Raw genomic sequence first — 24,056 nt, 5'->3', positions numbered from 1 at the left:
AGTTGGTAGTCTCCCAGTAAGAGAGTTTACATCTAGATGGTCCACAGAAAATGTACTTAATTGTCCTGGATGTACTGCATCTATCGAATCTGTTAATCACTTTTTGTTCCAATGCCCTTCCTATATAATCCCTCGACAGACCTGGCTTAAACCAATGTGCCGGACCTTGGGTACCATGAATACCAAGGTGGCAGTTCGCATTTTACGATCTGCTGAAACTTCATTTGTCTATATATCTGTTGCAAAGTTTCTTGGCAGGGCATGGGTGATTAGGAGCAAAATGTTGTCTTGATTAATTTTCCTTCCCGTGAATTGCTAAATTAGTCTGTAAATATCTCTATTTATTTATTGTTTTAAACCATTTTAAAATATCTTAAAATGTTTTATCTTGTAAATGTATGGTATAAATATGCTTTTATGACAATCGTCGAATAAAGCTTTCTTGACTTGACTTGCTTGGTTTACACATCTACACAGTAATGTTTAGTGAAAGTGGCGGTGTTGACCATGTAGCTGCCTTGCAGATATCATCTAATGGGATGTTCCCTAGAAAAGCCATAGAAGCCCCTATCTTTTTTGTAGAGTGGGCTTTAGGGGGAACAGATAGCGTGCGTTTTGCTTTGTGGTAGCAAATCTGTATGCATTTTACAATCCACCTAGCTATCCCCGATTTAGAGATGGGGTTGCCTTTATGAGGTGGAGAGAAAGAGACAAACAGTTGCTTTGTCTTTCTGAAAGGTTGTGTTCTCTGGCTATAGTAAAGCAAGGCCCTTTTAACATCCAGTGTGTGTAGAGCCCTTTCTGCAACAGTTTGAGGTTGCGAGAAAAAAAACGGTAATTCTACCGATTGGTTTAGATGAAAGGGTGAGATGACTTTGGGTAGGAATTTTGGGTTGGTACGGAGGACAACCTTGTTCGGGTGCATTTGGAGAAAAGGTTCTTGTATAGTAAGTGCTTGTATCTCACTGACCCTTCCAAGGGAGGTGATGGCTACCAGGAAAGCTGTTTTCCATGTGAGGAATTGCAGTTCGCATTTATGCAAGGGTTCAAAAGGCAGTCCCATTAGCCTTGTGAGCACTATATTTAAGTTCCACACAGGTGAGGGTGGCACCCTGGGGGAATTAGTCGTTTTAGGCCTTCCATGAAGGCTTTAATGGCAGGCACCCTGAAAAGTGATAGGTGCTGTCTGTTTTGTAAGTAAGCGGCAATTGCTGCGAGGTGTAGCCGAATGGATGTATATGCTAGGTTACATCTTTGTAGGTGTAGTAAGTAGCATATGATGTGCTGTATGGATGCGTCTAGAGGGTTGATTGTGTTGTTATGGCAATAAACAACAAATCTTTTCCACTTGGCAGCATAGCAGGCTCTAGTAGTAGGGCGTCTAGCTTCTCTGATAACATTCATACAGTCGGGGGAAAGGTTAAGGTATCCGAATTCTAGGATTTCAGGAGCCAGATCGCAAGGTTGAGCTGAGCTGGGTCCGGGTGTCTGATCTCTCCATGGTTCTGGGTTAGGAGGCATGGTGAGGTGTAATTTTTGGTGTGGCACTACTGAGAGTTCCAGCAACGTGGTGTACCACGGTTGTCTTGCCCATGTTGGAGCTACTAGAATGAGTGTGAGGGAGTGCTGCTGTAGCTTTCGCACCACTAATGGAATTAGTGGGAGAGGTGGAAAGGCGTATGCGAATTTGCCTGACCAGTTCATCCATATCGCATTGCCTTTGGACAATGGGTGTGGGTATCTGGCGGCGAAGCTTGAGCATTTTTTGTTTTCGTGGGTGGCAAATAGGTCTATTTGTGGATGCCCCCACATTTGAAAGAACGGGTGAAGAACTTGCGGGTGAAGTTCCCACTCTTGGATCTGCTGCGTTTGTCTGCTGAGCAGATCTGCCATGGTGTTCTGGACTCCTGGGACATGTTGGGCTAGGAGAAAGATTTTGCCTGGAATTGCCCATCTCCATATGCTCTGTGCTAGTTGAGAGAGCTGTGGAGTGTGCGCCGCCTTGTTTTTGGATGTAGTACATGGCGGTCATGTTGTCCATTCGGATAAGGACTGCCTTGCCTAAAATCTGTGTGTGAAAGGATTTTAGGGCTAGAAAGATTGCCAGTAGCTCCAGATGACTGATGTGGAGTAACTTTTGTTGCAGCGTCCATGTGCCCTGCACTGTGAGGTGTAGTACATGAGCTCCCCAGCCGGAGATCGATGCGTCTGTTGTCAGGATTTGTGGAACCGGGTCGAGGAACGGTCGACCTCTGGAAAGATTTGTGGTGTACCACCACTGTAGAGAGCGATGGGTGCGACCGTCTACCAACACCAGATCTGTCAGTTGCCCCTGGGCCTGGTTCCATTGGCGCGCTAAGCACTCTTGGAGTGGACGCATCTCGAGTCTTGCATGAGGCACTATGAAAATGCAAGAGGCCATCATCCCTATCAGTTGCATAAACACTCTTTGTTGGGAGAGAGTGTTGAAGTATGAATTTTTGACGCAAAGCCTGAATGCTTGCGATCCTTGACGGATTGAGGTAGGCAATGGCTTTTGAGGTGTCTATGGTGGCACCGAGGTATTGCTTTATGTGGGATGGTGTTAGTTGGGACTTTTGGTGGTTCACCGTGAAGCCTAGTTGGTGAAGTAGCTGGATTGTAGTGGCGTGTCCGAATGTATGTATGTGTTTAGAGGCCGGAGATCTAAGATAGGTCGTAGAGTCTTGTCTCTTTTTGGTATCAGAAAATATAGGGAGTAGACTCCTACATTTTGCTGATCGTGGGGACCTGTTCTATTGCGTGTTTTTGTAGGAGGGAGATCACCTCCTGTTTTAGTAACGTGGAATGTTCTTGTTACATTGGACGTTGCCTGGGTGGAATGTTGGGGGGGGGGGGGGGGGGGGTGGGCGGGGGGGGGGGGTGGGGGTAGATGTGAGTTCCAGGCAGTACCCTGAACGAATAATTTGGGTCACCCACTTGTCTGATGTGATGGACTCCCAGACGTGAAGGAAATTTTGTAGTTTGCCCCCGACCGGAGTGGGATGGTCTGGGGAGAGCAGGGGGAAGTCAATGGGTAGGCAGTGTGGCAGAGCAAGCGGTATTTGTTTTGCCTCTGCCTTTATTGTTATTGCCTCTATAGCCGCCTCTTTGATAACTTTTTGTGAAGGTGGACTGAGGAGGAGATTTGTAGGACGTGGACTGAAGAGTAGCCTCTGCCCGTGCCCCGAAAGGAAGAGCGGCGAAAGGAGCGTCTAGGAGGGTGCGACTGTAGGGCTCCCATAGATTTCGCTCTATCTTTTTTCATCTACGAGGGCCTCATCTATCTTTGGACCGCATAAATGTTCCTGATCGAACGGATGGTTTAATATGGAGGCTTGTACCTCGGGTTTAAAGCCTGTAACTCTCAGCCAAGCGTGTCCACGAAGTAGGACACCGGTGTTAATGGCCCTGGAACCTGTGTCTGCTGCATCTAAGGCACAGCGTATAGAGGTATTGGTTATGGTCTTACCCTCTTGGATTAATTCATTGCCCCCATTTTTATATTTTTATGGGAGATGGTGCATGATGGTTTCTAGTTCATCATAGTGCGCTCTGTCGTATCTGGCCAATAGTGCTTGAGTGTTGGCGATACGCCATATATTAGCTGCCTGTGACGCAGTGCGTTTTCCTGATGCGTCCAGGAGCTTTGATTCCTTGTCAGGTGGTGGTGCTTCGCCTGACGCCTGGGAATTTGATCTTTCGTGCGGTGGATACCACTAGGGAATCCAGTGGCGCTGGCCCTTTGATGTAGGCAGGATCTGTAGGGGCAGCTTTATACTTTTTTTCTATGCGTGGGTTTAGGACCCTAGCCCTGACTGGGTCTTTAAAAACCTCTGGCGCATGTTTAATTACCCCTTTGAGCATAGGTAGTATAGCAGTAGACCTATGTGCTGTATCAAAGGTATCTAGGAGGAAATCTTCCTCTACTGGGTCAGTGTGTAGCTCTACCCCGTGATAATGTGCCGCCCTCTGAAGTAGGTGGTGAAAACCTAGTGAGTCTTCTGGTGGCGATGGCCTGGATGGATACAGGTCATCTTGTGGGACATCTGGAATGTCTGGATTATTAGAATCATCCCAGGGGTCTGGGGATCCTGTATGGGTGGGGTCTTGTGGCACATCTGCTGGGTCGTAGTATGGGTCCCCCTGATCATCATGGTCTGGAGACGGTGTCGGAGAGCGATGAGGCAGGGGTGGAGAAGGTGGAGGGGGTGGAGAGGGTGGAGGGGGAGGAAGAGGCGGGTAAGGCACTCTGAAAGGGGAGGTAGCACAGTCCTTCCTCTTTGGAGGTGGAGCTGGTTTGTCCAATTAACTCTTTTTAGAAGACAGTGCCAAATGTCCAGTTTTCGGGTCCTTGGTAAGTGTCTTTTGTAAAGGATCCGGTGTAAAACGTTCTTGCGACACTGGTTGTTCGGTCGGCGCCGTCATTTTCGGGGCCGACGGCTTCTTAGGCTTGTCTGTGCCGTTATTTTTAGGAACCTCCTATTTTTTGTTCGGTGCCGATACAGGCTTCGGCGCGGGAGTGTCGGTGCCGAGGGCCTTATGATGTTTGGTCGGCACCAAGAGGCTGGGTTTCGACCCCGAGGGCTTTGGTGTGGAGCTTGGTGTAGAGGCAGATCTTTTCTTCGGTGCCGAAGGGTGTTTTTCGGCACCGCTGGCAGGCTGGCTCGAGCCCGAGCCGCCGGAAGGCTTACTTGGCTTCGTCACCGGGCCCGAAGGTGGGGTGTTCGAAGCAGTGTATTTGGTCTTGCCTAGGCCCGAAGGCGAAGGCATGACCGAAGCCTTTTTGGGTGTCGGCGCGGGTGTGGGAGGGGGTATTTTACTCACGACCCTCTGCGCCGGGGACATGTCCTCCACATCCGAGTCGTCTGCTTCGGAAGCACTGACTAGGTCCTCTTCGGTGTGCTGCTTTCCCGGATCTTCAACGTCGTCCCCGAAGATGTCGACTGGAACGGAGGTCGAGGAGTGCGCCATGTTTCGTCTGGCTCTTCGATCTCGAATAGTCTTTTTCGATCTGAAAGACTTGCAGGCGGGACAGTCTCGAGCCTCGTGTTCAGGGGAGAGGCAGAGCTTGCACACCTCATGAAGATCGGTGTGGGGGATATTTGGACCCACATCGAGGGCACTTCTTGAATGGAGTTCTTTCCATCAGCCGGGACCGGAGCTTGGGTAGGCCCGAAGGCCGCCGTCGACGACTGGAATCGAAGATGTGCCGAAGAGAAGGTGATTGAGGAGATCTGGATCTGAACAATACCGCGATGAGCGAGGATTCCGCTTCGATCGTCGAACTGGAAATGTTCGGAACTGGAGCGCAAAGTATTACATCCGAGCCCGATGGCGGAAAAAAACAATCTGAGGATGGAGCCGAAGCCCATGCGCAATACGATCCAAGGGAGGAGTCACCGACCTCGTGACTTCCAAAGACTTTCCAAGAGGTAAAACAAACTGCAAACATCCGGGCCCAACACCAGATGGCTATCTATGCAAAGGTGTGTAATCTGCAGCTCATATGCCTCGAACATAGAGTTATCGGTTTAAGGGGAAGTACTCGACTGGCAGAGTTGAGGTTCTGGGCATAGACACAGGGGTCCCCCAGGGTCAGGTAGGTCCAGTTGGTTCACCCCCAGCGGCACTACGGCGGCCGGGTGCAGAGAGAGTTAGGCCCAATGTTATCCTAGGAGGGATTGGGGGGCCTTGGTTGGTTTGCTGCTGACTAGCAGGCCACGCGGCTGTGGGAGCTGGGCTCCTGGTAACTTACTCAGGGCAAGTGGGGAAGTAGATAGGTGTAGAGGTTGCACTGCCAGAGCCAGTTGGGTGGCTGGGTGCAGAGTGCTTTTGAGCCTTCGGGCGCTCAATTGATTTCAATGGGAAATCTCCGGATTAGAAAAAGACTGCAAGCTCGGGACGAGGATTCTTCAGGTGCCACCACCACTTTGAGAGGTAAGTTGGGTAGTTGGAGGATAGGTATGTACCCCGGGATTGGGCAAAGGGGGCCGCGGGGCACCTTTTGGTGTCGGGAAATCTTACCCTCTGTTGATCGTGGTTGGGGGGGTACCTTGTCCTGAGGCTGCAGGCTTCTTCAGGAGTGTCGAGGGGGGTCCTTGGGTGCTGGACTCGGGGTCACAGTCGACGTGGGGTCGTCCTCGTGGTCTTTGTTCTCTCCGGCACAGGCCAGACTTGGCTGGTGCAGAGTGTGCTGGGTTCGCGGTTCCGGGCTGCTGCTAGGGATTAGAAGTCGATTTTGAGTAGAGCCTCCACTCATGGGAGTCCCAGTGGCTTAGAGCCAAAAGGTAGCCAGGTCCTCCGGGGTTTGTGAGGTTGCAGGCCACAAGAGATGCCGGGTTGGAGCAGGTTCGAGGGTTGACAGGCCGGTAGGGCTGGGGCCAAAGCAGTTGGTGTCTTCCTCTTCTTAGCAGCTGCAGGGCAGGTATTCTTTCTTCTAGCTCTTCTTCGGATTATGGAATCTGGGGAAGGAAGCTTCAGGGTGCCCCTAAATACTAGATTTAGGGGCGTTACAGGTAGGTTAAGGGCAAGGACCAATGGGTCCCTGTCCTGGGGTGGGTGCACCCCCTTTCCTGCCTCTCTCCTGTGGGAGGGGGGCAGTAGCCTAGTCCTGATTGGGTAGGGCTTCCCATCTTCAAGATGGCGAGAGCCAGGGGATGTGCTTCACCTGAGGGGTGGGGTTGGCAGGCTGGCACATCCTCTGTCCTTATTTGGGGTTTCCGGCCAAGCTTCCAGCCAGAGTGGGGGGTTGCAGTGCCATGGGGAAGCTCACAGAGGCGGAATGCCTTTGAAGCTTCCTCCTGCCCATCCTCGGGGAGGAGATTTAGCACCTCGCCCAGGATGTGCATTGTTGCAGCCCCAGGAGAGCAGGGGCTCTCCTACCCAGGGGTCCAGCAACATGTCTGCTGGGTGGCGGCCTAGGCAGCCTCAGAGCAGACGTAGATTGTAGGTTAGGTTGAAGGGGGCACCTCTAAGATGCCCTCTGGGGTGCCACAAGAGATGCCGGGTGGGAGCAGGAGCAGGTTCGACGGCCGACAGGCCGGTAGGGCTGGGGCCAAAGCAGTTGGTGTCTTCCTCTTTTTAGCAGCTGCAGGGCAGGTCTTCTTTCTTCTTGCTCTTCTTTGTAGTTTTGAATCTGGAATCTGGGGAAGGAAGGTTCAGGGTGCCCCTAAATACTAGATTTAGGGGCGTTACAGGTAGGTGAAGGGCAGGGACCAATGGGTCCCTGTCCTGGGGTGGGTACACCCCCTATCCTGCCTCTCTCCTGTGGGAGGGGAGCAGTAGCCTAGTCCTTGTAGGAGAGTAGGGTCTGCTTTCTATGTTCACCCCCACTTTTTGCTTTTGCTTCACTGGTTTTCGACTTAGATGTGGCTGTGGGCCTGCTAATCAGACCCACAGCCCAGCTGTTCTCTCTCTAAATTCATACTATGTACTTTAGGTGCATAACCCAATTGGATAGGATCACCTTATTGGCCCCTGTACAGTGTACCTTAGGTACCCAGGGCATAGGTGTAACCTAGGCCTACCAGGGGCTGCAGCATGTATTGTGCCACCCCTGGCCTGGCCTTCCATTATGGCACAACTGGCTGATCACTCTGCTGGGGCAAGGTTGTGTAATCACTCCTTGCTTAGGTGTAGTATTCCTATACCTACCTTACATATAGACACATGTGTACCTATCAGCCACTCCTATGGCAGGCCTTAACAATCCTGGAGGCAGAGTGCTTGGTAACATGTGAGATGGTGCTCTAGCATGAGCTGAGCCTGTCTGCAGCTTTCGGGACCATGTCCTTATAGCTGTTTTATGATATAGCCTACCATATACTCTTAAAGTACCTTATAATCTTAAACGGTTATTGTAACTATGGTTTGGCTTTATCAAAACATGTCGTGTAAGGTGTCTAACACTCGGGAATAATACCCCCATCCCATTTCTGGGGATGAGGATATTATTCCTCCCTTCTAGAGGGAGAAGACATGTTGAAAGCTACTTACCCGGTTAAAGTTAACCAGAGCCCCAGCATCACAAAATGGATGCTGCTGCCACAGACACAAGTCTGACCTCCTGCTGCTGGGAGTCCTTACAGCGAGGGCGGCTTGGACAATAGGTTTCCTGCCTTGGGAGGTGCGAGTACCACCCCAGACAGGAGTTAGTGTATTGGGGCAGGGAGGGATGAAAGAAACTAGACACTGCCTGGGGCACACAAGGTGTCCCATGCATAGTCCAGTTCAAACCGGCGCTGGGGCACTCCAGCCCCAGCTCTGGCGCGAAACTGGACAAAGGAAAGGGGGTGTAACCACTCCCCTTCCTGGTCCCACCCATAGGAGGGACCTTGCAGGTAGCTCAGCCCACTAGCCCAGTTTATCAGTAGGTAGCTGAGCCCTGTTAAATTAGATTAACCTGAATCTGCAACTGGAACAGAAACTCTGGACCTTCAACATTCGACCTCAGGAAGAAGACTGAAGAAATCTCCCTTGTGGCCAAGGAGTGACCACCCTGGGCAACCAGGCACCACCCAGCGACCGCTGCTTGCTTTGCGACTGATCCTACGAGGGACGACTGCAGAGACTGACCGACGCCGAGACTTCCAGACACCTCTGACCCAGATCCACATCTGCAGCGAAGCGGAGACCCGACGAGGGACCGGCGACTTGGGAAAAGAGGCTAGTAACTGACTAGCGCGACTTCTGAGGCTTCCTCGAGGCTGTGCTTGGGGAATTGAGCCCCAATCCCGAGCACCATCTGCAAAGAATATCAGCTCCCCACACTTCACGCGTTCTGCGTGGGGCCCTTCTGCACCCGAGTTGCTAGACGTGTTGTCCGGTTGCTGGCCCGTTGGCTAGTAACCTCTGCGACGACGAACCTTTGTTTTCATCTTACTGGTCTGGCTCCTCCAGACTGGCACCCGCTCCTCTGTGAAAGAGAAGCACCCCAGACCTTCCTGGTCTGCACCAGAAGCAAGTCCTCCATCCTGCGTGGGTTCCGCTTGCCAAGGCTTGTTGGGTCCTGACTCTACAGACGCCGCCAACAGCAAGAGCCTTCGTGGGACAGCTCACCTCCTGGTCCTGGTCGTCCTCGACGCCTCCTGGTACCCGTGGCTGCTGCGAAAAGCTTCACCTCTTCAGCTGCATCTGCACGACATCGCCTGGTTCCTTCCTGGTCCCTTCCCGGCTCCTGGCTGGTGACCTAGACTCTGTCCCCTCTGCTTGCAGGTATCCTTCCTTCTTGATCCCATCCTTGGGATCCACCGGACACTCTTCACTGACTGCCTGTCACCAACTTTCCTTCAGGCATCCATAGAAGTCAACGACGAAACCCGACGCAAGTTCACAGCTAAGCACCCGCAGCCCATGGGCTAGGTAACTTGAGTACTCCGGTGCTCACAAGGGTATTGACTATCCTAGGGTCTAGTTTCCGAGTCTCGACTTTCTAGCTATTCCAGAAGTGTCCTAAAACTGTTAAATTCTAATAACTTCTATTTCCATCGACTTTTACGCATTACGCGTGAGTGTTTCCACTCTGCACCTGAATCCCGTGGGCCTCCCACTTCCTAACCTTTGATAGTATAGTGTAGCCCCAGCGATTCCGATGGCCTAGGCCTATCCTGTGTTCGTGACAGTGGTTCTTATACCACTTACTTAGTATATGGTTTGCGTGGCCCCTAGGGCCTAACTGTATTACTTACCTGTGTGACTTAATGTATGCTTAAATAAGACTGTGTTGTACTTACCTCGAATCTCATAAAGAGTGCTGAGGGTTTGATTAGAATAAATACATTCTATTTTTATATACATCTGTTGTGGTGTCCTTTCATTTGGTATTCAAGGGATTACAAATGGTATAACAGCTGGCTTCACATGCCATACAGAGTTTAGGCTAAGACTGCTCTTGTCCATGCTACCACTAGGATAGCTGGTCTAGAAGGTTGACTTTACAACCAATCACCATAAGGGTTGTTTGGACTGATACAATGTGTACACTAGAATTAGTGACATCATATCAGGCCAACTTCTCACAGTCCTGATATGGTAGGGCTACCCATCTTCAAGATGGCGAGAGCCCGGATATGTGCTTCACCTCGCCTCCCCCACCTGAGGGGTGGGGTTGGCAGGCTGGCACATCCCCTGTCCTTATTTGGGGCTTCCGGCCAAAGCAGGGGGTTGCAGTGGCCTGGGGAAGCTCACAGAGGCGGCATGTCTATGAAGCTTCCCCCTGCCCACCCTGGGGGAGGATGTGCATTGTTGCAGGCCCAGGAGAGCAGGGGCTCTCCTACCCAGGGGTCCAGCGACGTGTCTGCTGTGTGGCGGCCTAGGCAGCCTCAGAACAGACGTGGATTGTAGGTTAGGTTTAAGGGGGCACCTCTAAGATGCCCTCTGGGGTGCTGGGTACATTAAATCCCACACTGGCATCAGTGTGGGTTTAATGTGCTGAGAAGTTTGATACCAAACTTCTCAGTCTTTAGTGTTACCATTATGGTGCTGTGGAGCTCGTGTTTGACGAGCTCCCAGCACCATGTACTTTTAAATGGCAGCACTGCACACAGTGCTCAGAAATGGACCTGGGCACTGTAGGGGCACAGGGCTCCTGCTCCTGTGCCCACACCATTGGCATAAGGCACCCAGCTAGAGGGGTGACTGATGTATGCCATGGCAGTGTAGGTGTTGGGCATGGCACACAGGGATGTGCGCCATGTCGACTTTGGTTTTGTCTTGCACCCAAACACTCAGCCTGCAAAGGCAGTGTGTGTGTAAGGGTACAGGGCCTCTTTGTAGCTCTTAGAGGCCTTCCTTGGTCACAAAGCCCTGGGTACTTAGGGTACCATTTACCAGGGGCTGACATGTGGCCAGGGTGTGCCAATTTGGGTTTGGTTTGTTTTAGGGAAGGAACATAGGCCCTGGGCACCTGATTGGCAGGAGTCCAGGGCACACTCAGTCAAAGTACATTCAGCAAAAAGTGGGGGCATACCATGCAAGAAAGATGGCACTTTCTCACAGCACTCACATGTCTAACCCACACAGAACACTGAAGAAACAGTTCCGGACAGAAAAGAGCAACATGCCTGCCAAAGGACACATGTCAACATTTAAAGCAGACAGAGCAAGGTGTGGCAGAAACCCAGCAACACTGGGGGGTAGCTGCCTCCATAGAGGCAGGAGATAGCTACAGATCAACCGTAGGAAAAAACCCAATCCAGTGGGTCTCACCAGAGGGTATGTCCTACAAAAGTAGGAGGAACGGGACAAAATGGAAGACGCGTAGTACAGCCCATTGAACGAGTCCCCAGAGGGACAGAAGAGAAGAAACCAAAGACGACTTTGCGGGAGCCTTCGAAACTTCCCATGCAAGGAAGAGCAGCTATACAATAGCTAACGAGTACCCCACATAGTTTATGGCATATCTCTATAAAAGCAAGGGACACCTCTTGAGACGAGCTCGTAGGCAGAGGTACTCAAAGAAATGAAGAAACAGCTGGCCAGCTATAGCAAAAGAAGGACAATGACAGCGAAATAGCCATACAGTCTGCCCGGGAAATAATGTCTTGAACCCTAAGACAGACATCAGGAAAAAGCAGTGACAATACTGCAACTGAAAGACAAAGTCCGCATTAAGGACTAGAAACAACGGAAGTCATGGAAAACCAGACATGAGACGCTGAACCGCTGAGTCAGCATGTCTGTCAAACATGGCGACCCCATCAAAGGGCAAATCCCGAAGACGCTCCTGAACATTTGCAGGGAAACAGCCATCGCGCAGCCAGGCATAGTGACGCAGAGCAACTGACCTGACCATAGCCCGACCCACAGAATCAGTGGTGTCTATGGCCGACTGAATGGAAAACTGGGCCATGTCCCGGCCATCACTTATCAACTGATCCATGTCAGTCCGAGGGCCCTCTGGAAGAGAGGGAAGGAGGAGCTCGACCGAGTCCCAAAGGGCCGAAGTAGCCCGTGGAATCACGCAAGACGTGTTCAGGGATCTAAGGCCAGTACTGGAGGACGCAAAGATCTGGTGGCCACACGACTCCAACCAGCGAGACTCCCAAGTGGGAGGGCGCAATGGAGGAGAGGCAGAAGGCAGCAACACTGAGGCTGCCTGGACCACCAGCCCTTGAGCCAGAGAATGGAGGAACAAACAGGCAGGGTCATCTGGAGCCGGGCAATGCTATTGTGCAATGACACGACCCCACCGGGTCCCCCGAAGAGGGCCAAGCACAAATCCCAAGGAGTGTCGTATAACGACTCGCCAAAAGGGGGCCACGACGCCCGGGTGGAGTAGATCCAACAAGGAATCAGAGGGCAGAGAGACCGAGGGTGGTTGTATTTGTAAAATATCCGTAGCCATGCGAACCACCCTCGCTAACGCCACACTAGCCACAGTGGCCATCCTATGGGGCAACAAGTCATCCATAGGTGACTACAGGAAGCTAACCCGTCCACTAAACCGTGGGGGTATCACAGCCCGAGGACAACCAACGCCCAGCCAGGGCATGGGTTACTGCCCTGAGGGGCAGCAAAACAACCCTGGGGGTGGCAAACCCACAGGGGCCTCCTCAAGTTCAGCTTCCTCATCTACCACCAACCGAGGATCCGCAGAGGACGACACCGGTGTCGATCGACGTCTCGATGTAGACAACCCCTGGCTTCAGACCAGCATCAACACGACCTCCACCGAGATGGGAATCTGTGAAGAGGAACGCCTTAGCTGGCGCCGGCGAAGGGAGCACACAGGGCTGGGCGGAGACGGCATAGCAGGCTTGGACGTGCGAATAGGATGCCCCTCCGTCCTCTGTCCCGGCGTCGCATCAACTCCGGAGCCGGAGTCAGGGCATTAGACCAGCGCCGAGAGCGAACCCACCGGCGAAGTCCTGATCTGAGTCTCTACACCCTCTGTGGGGATCGAAGGCACGCCGGGGAGAGGGGTTGACCCAAAGATGGCCAGTAAGGCCAGAGAATAGGCCTACATCTAGGTCCCAAGTCATCCCAGGAAATGGAGGGCAAGGGGTCGACTGAGGGCCCCAGGTCCGGCAGAGACCGGGAGCAGCAGGCCCCGATGTCACGTTTATGCAAGGTAGACTACCTCCGCTTCAGGTGAGCAACGTCCGCGGGAAGGACTCCATAACCAGTCCCGACCTGATGTCCCAGCATGAGAGGGAGACGTGAGGGCTTCGAACGGGACATCAGGACAGACAACTTCATACAACGTTCGGCAGCAACTTTGGCTTCAGCTGCAGGCGTTGCACTCCCGAGTCGTAATGCTCTCCCAAGCACCATATACAGATCACGTGTGGATCCGTCGCCGATATCTGCACGTACAGGATGCACATGCCTTGAAGCCTGAAGGTATCGCACACTGTACCCAGATGCCGAAAGGCATCGAGAAGGCCTGAACAGACCAGAGGTAACCGGTACTCCAGGCGGCACTGTCCCCCGGCACGCAGAGGTACTGCTGAGAAAAAATTCTCCGGATCCAGTCGGATGCCTGAGGGGGGGGGGGGGGATATTCTAAGTTAAGTAATCTGCAGCTATTTGTCTCTCAGATAACATAATTCAGTCTCCCTTTAAATGAATTGTGTGACTTTGAATATACTTCTTAAAGTGCCATTGTAAGGTAAACTAGGTACCTCTACTTTCAAAGGTACATTTTGTATGAGAACATTTGAAAGTTGTGAAATGTATAGAAAAAATACTCATTCAGGTTAAACATGCGAGCAATATATAGCTTTCCGCAACAATGAAACTCACCTACTGCAATCTTTGGATCATAAGGCAGCAATTTTGCTGGAAGGTCCAATTTTCTTCGTTTAGACTCAACTTCATCTTTTGATGCATCTGTTCAAGAATAAATATGAATTTAGTTGAGATTCATTCTTAACCAATGCCACCCAACTGGCCTCTACTTCAACACTATACATGAATAAAATGGCAGATGCTACTAAAACATCACTATGCATTCAACATCATTAGTCTAAAAAAAAAAAAAAGATGGCCAAAAGTAAAAGTTACTTACATTTGTAGGAAGCTGGCTCTGTATATACTATACCAAAGTGAGGTATAGTGTGCACAGAGTCCATTAGAACTCCAAAGGTAGGCAGAGCTAAAAGTAGATAGCACCTCACTCTATTTGTGGTACTGTGGTTGAGCAGTAAGGCTGTATCAAAGGGTAGTGTTAAGCATTTGTTGTACACGCTCAGTCAGCAAATGAATTCACACACTTAAAGACTGAACACAGACCAATTGGTTTTGTATAAAGATATTCTTTTAGTTATTTTATTTTCTAGAACCAAGCAAGCCTGGCACAGTTATGCAATAAATACTTTACAGTAGTAATGCAGTTTGTTAACAGTTTGAATTGCAATTGTATGTGCACTTTGATTACAGTAATGTTACTGAAAATGCAATGCTTTTCAGAATAAAGTACGTGTACTTTGTATAGGATTTTTTGTAGAATGTCAAGTAGATTACTTTACAGATTACTTTTTTTTTTTTACACAGTTTAGTATGCCTGGATACTGCACTGGGACATTTCCTGGCAACAGGTAAGTAAAAGTGTTTGTTATTTAGTACAGTTTGAAAGGATTTCTTGGATTTTCCAACTACACACTTAGAAACTTTTCACAGAAAAACAGTCAATGTTATTCTATGTTAGGAATATAGTTATCGGTTCATAGGTAAGTATTCGGTTGTGGGAGATGGGTTTCTGGGGTTAGACTCAAGGGCCCCCAGGGTCAAGGATGCACTCTTGTTACACCCTCAGCGGAACAAGGGTGGCCGGGTGCTGAGGCCCAATGTTATCCAATGGGGGAATAGAGGGCCTCCGGTTGGTGGCTGCTTACGAGCAGGCCACTGGGTTGTGGGAGCAAAGCTCTTGGACATAAGCTCAGGGCAAATGGGGGTTTAAGCCAGCACAAAAGGTGCACCCTCAGCGGCACTGGGACAGCCGGAGGCAGAGTGCTGTTTTGGGGTCAGGCACACTTCAATGGGGAGTCCCCGGGTTGCAAACACACTGCAGGCTCAGGACGAAGGTCTTATGGGTGCGACCACCACTTGGAAAGGTATGTTGGGATACTGGGGGTTGGTTTGACACAGTCGGTTGGGCCACCCAAGGTCGTGGGGCATCAGTTGCAGGGGTGCCTTTTAAGGTCGGATCTTCTTACCAGCTTCAGGTCGCGGTTGGGGGGGAACCTTCTGGTTTGAGGGAGGTCAGGGTCACCGGATCTCTAGTCAGGATTGCTGGGCAGATAGTCTCTTGCTGTTGGGCCACTCGAAACCAGGCAGTGGGTGTCTGGGGCAGACTTGCGGATCCTCCCGGACCTGGAGTCTGTTGGTAAACAAATCCGTTGTTCATGGGAGACATTCTTTTCTTTTGAAGGCAGGGCAGGTCCTCTGGGTTCTTGAGGCTGCTGGCTGAAGGACACACCGGGGTTTCGCGTCTGCAGGTTCGAGGTAGGGACAGGCCGGTACGTTTGGGGCCAAGTCAGTAGGCATCCTCCTCTTGTTCGCTTCGGCACGGCTTTTCGGTCCTTCTCTATTCTTCAGGTTTCTTGTCTGAGGAAGCAAGGTTTGGGGTGCCCCTAAATACTAGATTTAGGGGAGTTACAGGCAGGTAAAAGATTAAGACCAATGGGTCCCTTCCCTCGGGTGGGTACACTCAATATTATGCCACCCTCCAGTGGGAGGGGGCATATCATCACACTGGTTGCCTGGTTCCCCCATCTTCAAGATGGCAGAGACAGCTGTGCTTCACCTCACCTCCCCACCTGAGGGGTGGAGTTGGCAGAGGTGGGCACACTTTTCTTCCTCACTTGTATTTCCCGCCGGTTCTCCCGTCCAAAGTAGGGGGTCAGAACCGGCGGGGACCAGTTGCTGAAAGCAGCAAGTGGCCTGGGGAAGCTCAAAAAGGCAGCAAGCCTTTGAAGCTTCCCCTCCGTGGATTCTGCCCATCCTGGGGGAGGAGGCTTGGCATCTCGTTCCAGGATGTGCATTGTTTCAGGCCCCCCAAGAGCAGCAGGCTCTCGACCCAGGGGTCCAGAACCTGTCTGATGGTGGCAGCTAAAAGCAGCTACTCAGCCTGGACACTAGTGGTAGGTCGTTTTTCAGGGGGCATCTCTTAAGATGCCCTCTGTATGCATTTTTCATTAAAACCGACACTAGCATCAGTGTGGGTTTAATATGCTGAGAAGTTTGATACCAAACTTCTCAGTTTTCAGTGTAGCCAATATGGTGTTGTGGAGTTCTTAATGACAAACTTCCAGCACCATATACTCTTAATGGCAGCACCGCACTTACAATGTCCAAGAAAAGGCTTAGACACTGTATGAGTACAGGGCTCATGCACCTGTACCCTCACCACTGGTTTAGTGCACTTAGCTAAAGGGGTGACTGATCTATGCCAGGGCAGTGGGTTGTAGGCATGGCACACAGGGTTGTGTGCCATGTAGACTCTTCATTTTGTTCTGCTCCAAGACACGCAGCCTGAAAAGGCAGTGTGAGTGTAATGGTACAGGGCCTCTAAGGGTGGCACAATAAGGGCTGCAGCCCTTTGAGGTCTTCACTGGTGACAGTGCCCTGGGTACCTGTGGTACCATTTACCAGGGGTTGACCTGTGGCCAGAGATGCCAATTGGGTTTTGTTTTTAACGCAGATTTAGGGAAAGAACATAGGCCCTGTGCACTTAATTGGCAGGAGCCCAGGGCACACTCAGTCAAAGCACATCAGTAGTTCAGCAAAAAGTGGGGGCAACCATGCAGAAAGAGGGCACTTTCTCACATTTGGTAATAAAATTGTTATTTACCTGTAGGAGTAATTTTGCAGCTTGAAAATGTTTCTGGATTTGCAGGTTGTTTTTATTTGAAAGGTTTTATATAGTGCTGGCTGGACCCGGGAGTATCAGAGCGCTTTACATGAGCATTGATTGTTGCAGTAAAAAACAGTTGTTCCATAGGATACAAACAGACGGCAGGATAAAAACGCAACATTAACAAATAGGCACAAAAAAACAAAAAAGCTATTTACATGAGGAGGACATTTTCAAGAAGGATTATTTTACATAACCATATTAAACTAACAAAAAAGGTTATTTACATGAGCGGAGGCTATCAAGAGAAGCTGTTTTAGTACAACACAGTATATAGCTCATAGTTGAGTGCAGGGGGGAGCCAGAGTTTTTGACTATTTTGAAACCAAGAAATTTGCAAAGAGGTAAGTACTTTTTCGGACTAGACTTTACAGTTTTAACAATGGTAACCAGCAGTGTGTTTTTATGACAAATGCTTTCCTATGGGGCCAAGAACATTCACTGCATACTGATGCTTGCAATGCTTTTCTGTAGGACCCCTTTCGGTTGTGAGGTGGTAGAGGGACAAGTGTAAAACTGGCCCTATATATACACTACACCAAAAAGGAGGTATAGCGTGTACAGAGTACATGTGTCCCCAGAGGTAGAGGTTAAAGTTGGATCGAACCTTACTCTGTTTGTGGTACAGTGGTCGAGCTGTAAGGCAGTATCAGAGGATAGTGTTAAGCATTTGATGTACACAGTCAGCAAATTAATTCATACACTCAAGAACTGAACTCTAGGCCAATTGTTTTTGTATAAAAAAATATTTTAGGTATTTTATTTCTAGAACCAAGCAAGCCTGGCACATATAAGCAATAAATACTTTGCAGTAATAAATGCTGGATGTTATATTGCTGTAATAAATGCTGAATGTTATACAGTTGTATTGCAATTGTACATTTACTTTGATTTGACTTAGTTTTGTTTCAGGGAAATGCAATCCCTTGTAAATACAGTGCATAGACTTCAATGGGATTTTCAGTAAAATAGCAGTTAAAGTTAGTTTTGGATTACTTTTCTTACTCAGTGCTGTATGCTTGGATGCAGCACTAGGACATTTCCTGTAAACAGGTGAGTAAAAGCGTTTTGGTGACATCATACAATTTTAAAGCATTTCTTTAGTTTTTAAAACTCCAAACAAAAACTTTTTCAGGAAAGTGTCAATGTTATCCTGAGGAGGAAAAACAGGTTATCGGTTCTTAGGTGAATATTCGACCTTGGGAGTTAAGGTTCTGGGGTTAGACTGAGGGGTCCCACAGGGTCAGTGATGCACTGTTGTTGCACCCTCAGCAGCACTAGGGCGGCCAGGTGCAGAGTGTTGAGGCCCAATGTTATCCTATGGAGGATAGGGTGTCTCCTGTTGGTGGCTGCTGGCTAGCAGGCAACGGGGTTGTGGAAGCAAAGCTCCTAGGGTTTAGCTCAAGGCAAGTAGGGGACCAAAGTAGCACCAAAGGTGCACACTCTGCTTTCAACTTTCGAAATACAAGAATATTCTTTAAAAATCGTACATCTAACAAAAACGCATTTTCTCAACTGTTTTCAGGAAAAGTCCCAGTGCTGAATCTAGGATCCAGCACTGTGTTTGAAAAAGTAATCCGAAAAGTAGCTTACCTGCAATTTATTGAAAAAGCCTATTCATTCCAATGTACTGTATTTGGTAAGTGTAGCATACTACTGCTCCCCTGTAAATCAAACAAAGTACCATTCCTATTGCATTTTCAAACAGTTCTATATCAAGTAACTTATTACTTAAAAGTATTTAATGCTTACCTGTTCCAGGCTTGCTTGGTTCTAAAAATAAACTTTTTTTTTTATACAAAAGGAATTGGCCTGGAGTTCAGTTCTTGAGTGTGTGAATTCATTTGCTGACTGAGTGGGTACATCAAATGCCAAACACTTTCCTATGATACTGCCTTAGTGCTCGACCAAGCTATCACTTTAGAGAGTAAGATTCTATCTAACCCCTGCCTACCCCTGGACTCTATACACACTGTACCTCACTTTGGTGCAGTGTGTGTGTGTGTGTGTATATATATATATATTCACTGAAAAGACCATAGGTTTCACACACGTTATAGTTAGGAATTAGCATTTAAAAAACCTTGCAAATTCACTAAAAAAACCATAGGTTTCACACATGTTATAGTTAGCTGGACATTTCACTCGTAAAAAACCAATGAAATTCCCCCGTTATAGTTAGTGCAGGCAACTATAACTCACGCGACCGCAATCCTCTGCTGATGCTAATACTGTATTTAGACACTTATTTGCCCATGTCTTCTTCCATTAAATTTTAGCTATACATATATTACAAATATTTTTTTTTCATAAAGACACATGTCATCAGCAGAGGATTGCGGTCGCGTGAGTTATAGTTGCCTGCACTAACTATAACGGGGGAATTTCATTGGTTTTTTACGAGTGAAATGTCAGCTGGGGGAACGCAGTTTCCAGTACATATACTTAAGATGGATTCTGTAGGAAGCTGAGTTCCTGTTGCAGTAACTACCCCACTTTTTGCCAGACTACTGATGCACTTAGACTAGATGTGTCCTGGGTCCCTGCCAATCAGGTACCCAGGTCCAGTGTTCTTTACCAAAACTGTACCTTGTGGCCAGAGAGTGCACATTGGGGGTACACTTCAGTCCCTTGTAAAAGGTACCATGGGTACTGTGGCCAGGGAAGGCCTCCAAGGGCTGAAGCACTTATTGTGCCACCTTCAGAGGCTCTGACCCTTTATTCTCCCTCTCCCCCCACCTCACCCTCCCTCCCTCCCTCCCTTCCTCCCCCACCTCACCCTCCCTCCCTTCCTCCCCCTCCCTTCCTCCCCCACCTCCCCCTCCCTCCCTTCCCCCCCACCTCCCCCTCCCTCCCCCCCCACCTCCCCCTCCCTCCCTTCCCCCCCACCTCACCCTTCCTCCCTCCCCCCACCTCACCCTCCCTCCCTCCCTTCCTCCCCCACCTCACCCTCCCTCCCTTCCTCCCCCACCTCCCCCTCCCTCCCTTCCCCCCCACCTCCCCCTCCCTCCCTTCCCCCCCACCTCCCCCTCCCTCCCTCCCCCCCCACCTCACCCTTCCTCCCTCCCCCCACCTCACCCTTCCTCCCTCCCCCCACCTCACCCTTCCTCCCTCTCTTCCCCCCACCTCCCCCTCCCTCTCTTCCCCCACCTCCCCCTCCCTCTCTTCCCCCACCTCCCCCTCCCTCTCTTCCCCCACCTCCCTGCCAAGCACCCCCCTCCCCGCCCCCCTCACCCTCCCTCCCTAACCCTCACACTCCCTCTGTCTGCAGACTGCGTGTTTTAATGAAGAACAAAGTGAAGAGTTGGACATGGATTACAACCCACTGCCCTGGCATAGGTCAGCCACCCCTCTAGCTGAGTGCACTATACCAGTGATGAGGGTACAGGTGCATGAGCCCTGTATCCATACAGTGTCTAAGTCAATTCTTAGACATTGTAAGTGCAGTGCTGCCATTAAGAGTACATGGTGCTGGGTGTCGAAAAGTGGGTTTCTGTTGCAGTAACCCCCTCCCCCACTTTTTGCCAGACTACAGATGCACTTTATGTGCCCTGTGTCCCTGCCAATCAGGTTCAAAGGGTCTGTGTTCTTCCCCCAAACTAACCCAAATGGCATCTCTGGTCACAGGTCAGCCCCGGGTAAATGGTACCACAGGTACCCAGGGCACTGTGACCAGGGAAGACCTCTAAGGACTGCAGCACTCATTGTGCCACCCTTAGAGGTCCTGTACCATTACACTCGCACTGCGTTTGTAGGCTGCGTGTTTTGGTGCAGAACAAAGTGAAGAGTCGACATGGCACACATCTGTGTGCCATGCCTACAACCCACTGCCCTGGCATAGGTCAGTCACCCCTCTTGCTGGGTGTACTAAACCAGGGGTGAGGGTACAGGTGCATGAGCCCTGTACCCCTACAGTATCTAAGTCCATTCTTAGACAAGTGCAGTGCTGCCATTAAAAGTATATTGTGCTGGGAGGCTGCCATTACAAACTCCACAGCACCATAATGGCTACACTGAAAACTGAGACGTTTGGTATCAAACTTCTGAGCACATTAAACCCACACTGATGCCAGTGTGAGATTTAATGAAAAAATGCACGCAATCATCTTAGAGTAAAGTAACCTACCACTAGTGTCCAGTCTGAGTGGCTGCTTTAAGCTACCACCACCAGACATGTTTCCGGACTCCTGGGCCGAAAGCCTGCTGCTCTCTGGGGCCTTCAACAATGCGCAACCTGGGACGAGGTGCCAAGCCTCCTCCCCCAAGATGGGCAGGGTTCACAAAGGGGGAGCTTCAAAGGCTTGCCGCCTTTGTGAGCTTCTCCAGGCCACTTGCTGCTCTCAGCAACTGGTCCCCACTGGTTCTGACCCGCACTTTGGGTGGGAGACCCGGCGGGAAAAATAAGTGAGGAAGGGAAGTGTGCCCACTTCTGCCAACTCCACCCCTCAGGTAGGGGAGGCAAGGTGAAGCACAACCCTCAGTCTACGCCATCTTGAAGATGGGAGTACTCAGCAAACCAGGGACAGGCTCATGCCCCCCTCCCACTGGAGAATGGCATAATAGGGGGGTGTACCCACCCCAGGGAAGGGACCCATTGGTCCCTACCTTTTACCTACCTGTAACTCCCCTCAATCTAGTATTTAGGGGCACCCCATAAACTTGCTTCCAGAGACAAGAACCTGCAACAAGAAAAGAAGATGGACTGAACAGCTGTGCCGAAGCTAAGAGGAAGATGCCCACTGAGTTGGGCCCAGCCCTACCGGCCTGTCTCCCCCACGAACCTGCTCCTGCGAAATCCCCGGTGTGTCCTGCAGTCAACAACCTTGAAAACCCCAGAGGACCTGCCTGTCTTCAACCACAAAGACAGTCTACCACGAACACCAGCTTTTTTCATCTGCAACCTCTGGCCCTGCCCGGAAACTGCACCACTATGCACCAGCCGTCCACGGCCCGCGCGGGCAAACACCACGAGGAGGTCCCCCAGTGATCCTGACCCCGAGGTCCGGTGACCCCCGACCTGCCTCCAGCAGACGCCTACAGCCTGAATACAGAATGTCTCACCCAACCGCGAGCAGGAGCCTCCCCATTGATTTCTTAAGGAACATTCCCTTAAAGGACATCTGCAAAGCTGCAACATGGTCTACACCACACACATTCACAAAACACTATTGTGTAGATGTGTTAGCAAAACATCAAGCTAGTGTGAGCCAGGCAGTTTTAAGAACACTTCCAAACCACTGCAACAGATGCAGGTTATCCACCGCTTGGGAGAAACTGCTTTATAGTCTATGCTAAAGCATATGATCTACAGCTCATATGCCTTGAACAGAAAATGCTACTTAACCAGTATGCATCTGTTCTTGGCATGTAGAGCCATATGCGTCCACCCGCCTTCCCGGGTACCTTTATCTGTTGCAGTATTATCTTACTTAGGTACACTATACATGGACATCGCTTTCTACTCTTACTAACTCCATCATCACCCTTGCGGCAAAACAATCTGGGGATGGGGTCGAGGCCCATGCGCACTATCACCGAAAGGAGCAGTCACCTACCTTGTGACTACAAAGTCTCTTTCGAAGAAAAACAAAGTGAAAATATCTGGGACCAACACCAGATGGCGATCTATGCGAAACCATATGATCTACAGCTCATATGCCTTGAACACTTATTATTACTGCAAATTATAAATGCCGACACCACCTTAGGCATGAAGTGTGGGTCCGTTCTTAGAACCACCCTATCCTTGTGTATCTGGATGTAGGGCTCTTGCAGTGTCAGTGCTTGCAGCTCGCTCACTCTACGCAGCGAGGTTATCGCTACCAGGAAGTCTGTTTTCATCGTCAGCGTGGCCTTGTGGATGGGCTCAAATGGCGCCTTCATAAGTTTGGTTAGGACCACGTTGATGTTCCATGCCGGCGGCGGCATACTCTTTGGTGGCGAAATTCTTTTCGCCCCTTCCAGGAACCTCTTTACTACCTGTGACGTAAAGAGACTTCCTCCTCTCTCCCCTCGTGTGCAAGCTACGATTGTTGCTAGGTGTACACTTAGAGAGGATGAGCATAGATTACTTTTTAGTAGGTGTTTGAGGTATCTAAGCACCGTTGACTGTTGTCATTTTATTCTGTAGTTTATTTCTGCTGCACCATATTGTGAACCTTTTCCATTTCTCCCCATAGCATTTGCGTGTTGTAGGTCTGCTTGCCTCCCGCAGCACTCGCATAGTGCTTGGAGGTAGGTTCAGGTGCGCAAACTCCAAGTCTTCAGGAGCCATGCCGCCAGGCTGAGGCTCTCTGGCTATGGATGCAGGACCTCTCCGTTCTGCATGGAGAGCAGGTCCTTTCTTCTTGTGAATTTGTGAGGAGTGCCTTGTGCCATTTCCACTATTTGAGAGAACCATGTCTGTCTTGCCCACTGTGGTGCCACTAGGATCAGTGTCATGTTGCTGGTCCTGCACTTGTCGAGCACCCTGTGTAACAGCGGTATCGGTGGAAAAGCGTAGGCAAATGTCTTTGACCAACTTATCCATAGGGCATTCCCTTGGGATTGCTGTTCTGGTTGCGAAGTTTTGGCATTTTGCATTCAGGTCTATTGTCGGTGTTCCCCACCTTTGGAATAGCCTCTGCGTTTCCGGTCCATTGAGCTCCCACTCGTGGGATGCCGATGCATGTCTGCTGAGCCAGTCTGCCTCCACATTGTCCTTCCCTGGTAGGTGTATGGCCAGCAGGTCTATCTTGAGTGGGATGGCCCATCTCCAAATCTCCTGTGCCAGAGTGGAAAGGGGAAACGATTGTGTCCCTCCCTGCTTGTTGATATAGAACATGGTAGTAGTATTGTCCGTCTGTATCAACACTTTCTGGTTGTATAGCTGCTTCTGGAAGGCCTTCAGGGCTAGCAGGACAGTCTTCAATTCCAGGTAATTGATGTGTCTGACCTCATCTGCCGGAGTCCAAAGACCCCTTCACCCTGAGTTTGTTCATGTGTGCTCCCCATCCTATTTGTGATGCGTCCGTGGTGATGGTCACAGTTGGGTTTGGTGGTATCAAGGTCTTTCCTGTAGTTATGTTCTCCCTGTTCCACCATGCTATCTCCTCCTGCACTGCGTGCGTAACAACCACTAGATCCTCCCAACTCCCGCTTGCTTGTGACCATTGCTGTTGCAGCCATTCTTGGAATGGTC

General features: G+C 50.2%; 1 protein-coding gene across 4 annotated transcripts in view; it reads right to left on the bottom strand.

Moving 5' to 3' along the window:
* ZNF638 (zinc finger protein 638) overlaps positions 1-24,056 on the bottom strand; it is a 994,232-nt gene that overhangs the window by 140,589 nt on the left and 829,587 nt on the right. For all 4 annotated transcript variants that reach the window (XM_085642741.1, XM_085642742.1, XM_085642740.1 and 1 more), the window contains one exon: positions 13,765-13,851. In XM_085642741.1, the coding sequence (XP_085498867.1) occupies positions 13,765-13,851 (87 nt within the window). The remainder of the gene's footprint in view (positions 1-13,764; positions 13,852-24,056) is intronic.

Source organism: Triturus cristatus, chromosome 2_2 (assembly GCF_964204655.1).
Source record: "Triturus cristatus chromosome 2_2, aTriCri1.1, whole genome shotgun sequence".
In the NCBI taxonomy this organism is placed as follows: Eukaryota; Metazoa; Chordata; class Amphibia; order Caudata; family Salamandridae; genus Triturus; species Triturus cristatus.
This window is presented reverse-complemented; position numbering and strand designations above follow the sequence as displayed.